The 640-nt window shown below is 63.1% G+C and overlaps 1 protein-coding gene across 1 annotated transcript in view; it reads right to left on the bottom strand.

Moving 5' to 3' along the window:
- LOC104464058 (solute carrier family 12 member 3-like) overlaps positions 1–640 on the bottom strand; it is a gene marked incomplete at its 5' end in the record, with an annotated part of 3758 nt that overhangs the window by 1560 nt on the left and 1558 nt on the right. Inside the window, 2 exon segments of the mRNA XM_010076638.1 lie at positions 1–59; positions 237–377. Coding sequence (XP_010074940.1) covers positions 1–59; positions 237–377 — 200 coding nt within the window.

Here is a 640-nt window from a genome sequence, read left to right as displayed (position 1 = left end):
CAGTTCTTCTTGTAGCCCAGCACCAGGATGTTGGGTCTCATCTTCCCGAGGCCAGCAGCCTGCAGAGAGATGTCCCCATGAGACCCCTCTGCAGGGACAGACGGACACAGGCAGTGTCAGTCTGCAGAGGAGTGATGCAAAGGGGGTGTCCTTGGGTTGGGGAGGGGCATCAGAGCCCCCTGGGCCACGATGGAGGAGGAGGAACCTTGACGGGTGACGGCCAAGGATGGCTGTACCTGGATGAGCATTTGGACGCCACTTCTCAGATCCTCAGCCACCACGTCCGTGTAGAACGCCTTGATCTTCCTCTTCATCAGCCACTTGGTGTGGCCGTCTGCCGCCAGCCGGGACTCCGGCATCTTCTGCTTCCGCGGGCCCTGGGGGGAGCCGGGGCAGGGACTCAGGCGCCCCTTCCAGCTGGTGGCCTTGCCATCGAGGACCCCCGGCTCCTCTCTTCCCAAACCATTGGCCAGACCTGGATGTCACCGCGGCACCCGGGGGAGGTTTCAATCACAGCAAGACAACCAGCGCATTCTGGGAGTCAGCAGCCAGCGTGGGCAATGCCGGCAGTGCCATGGCTGCGGGTGAGCTGGCGTCTGCAGCACCACGTGTCCCCAATTGCTCTCGAGGCTTCCGGGCT

Source organism: Pterocles gutturalis, unplaced genomic scaffold (genome assembly GCF_000699245.1).
Source record: "Pterocles gutturalis isolate BGI_N339 unplaced genomic scaffold, ASM69924v1 scaffold45893, whole genome shotgun sequence".
In the NCBI taxonomy this organism is placed as follows: domain Eukaryota; kingdom Metazoa; phylum Chordata; class Aves; order Pterocliformes; family Pteroclidae; genus Pterocles; species Pterocles gutturalis.
The sequence above is the reverse complement of the archived record's forward strand: the minus strand, read 5'-3'. Positions and strand labels throughout refer to the sequence as shown.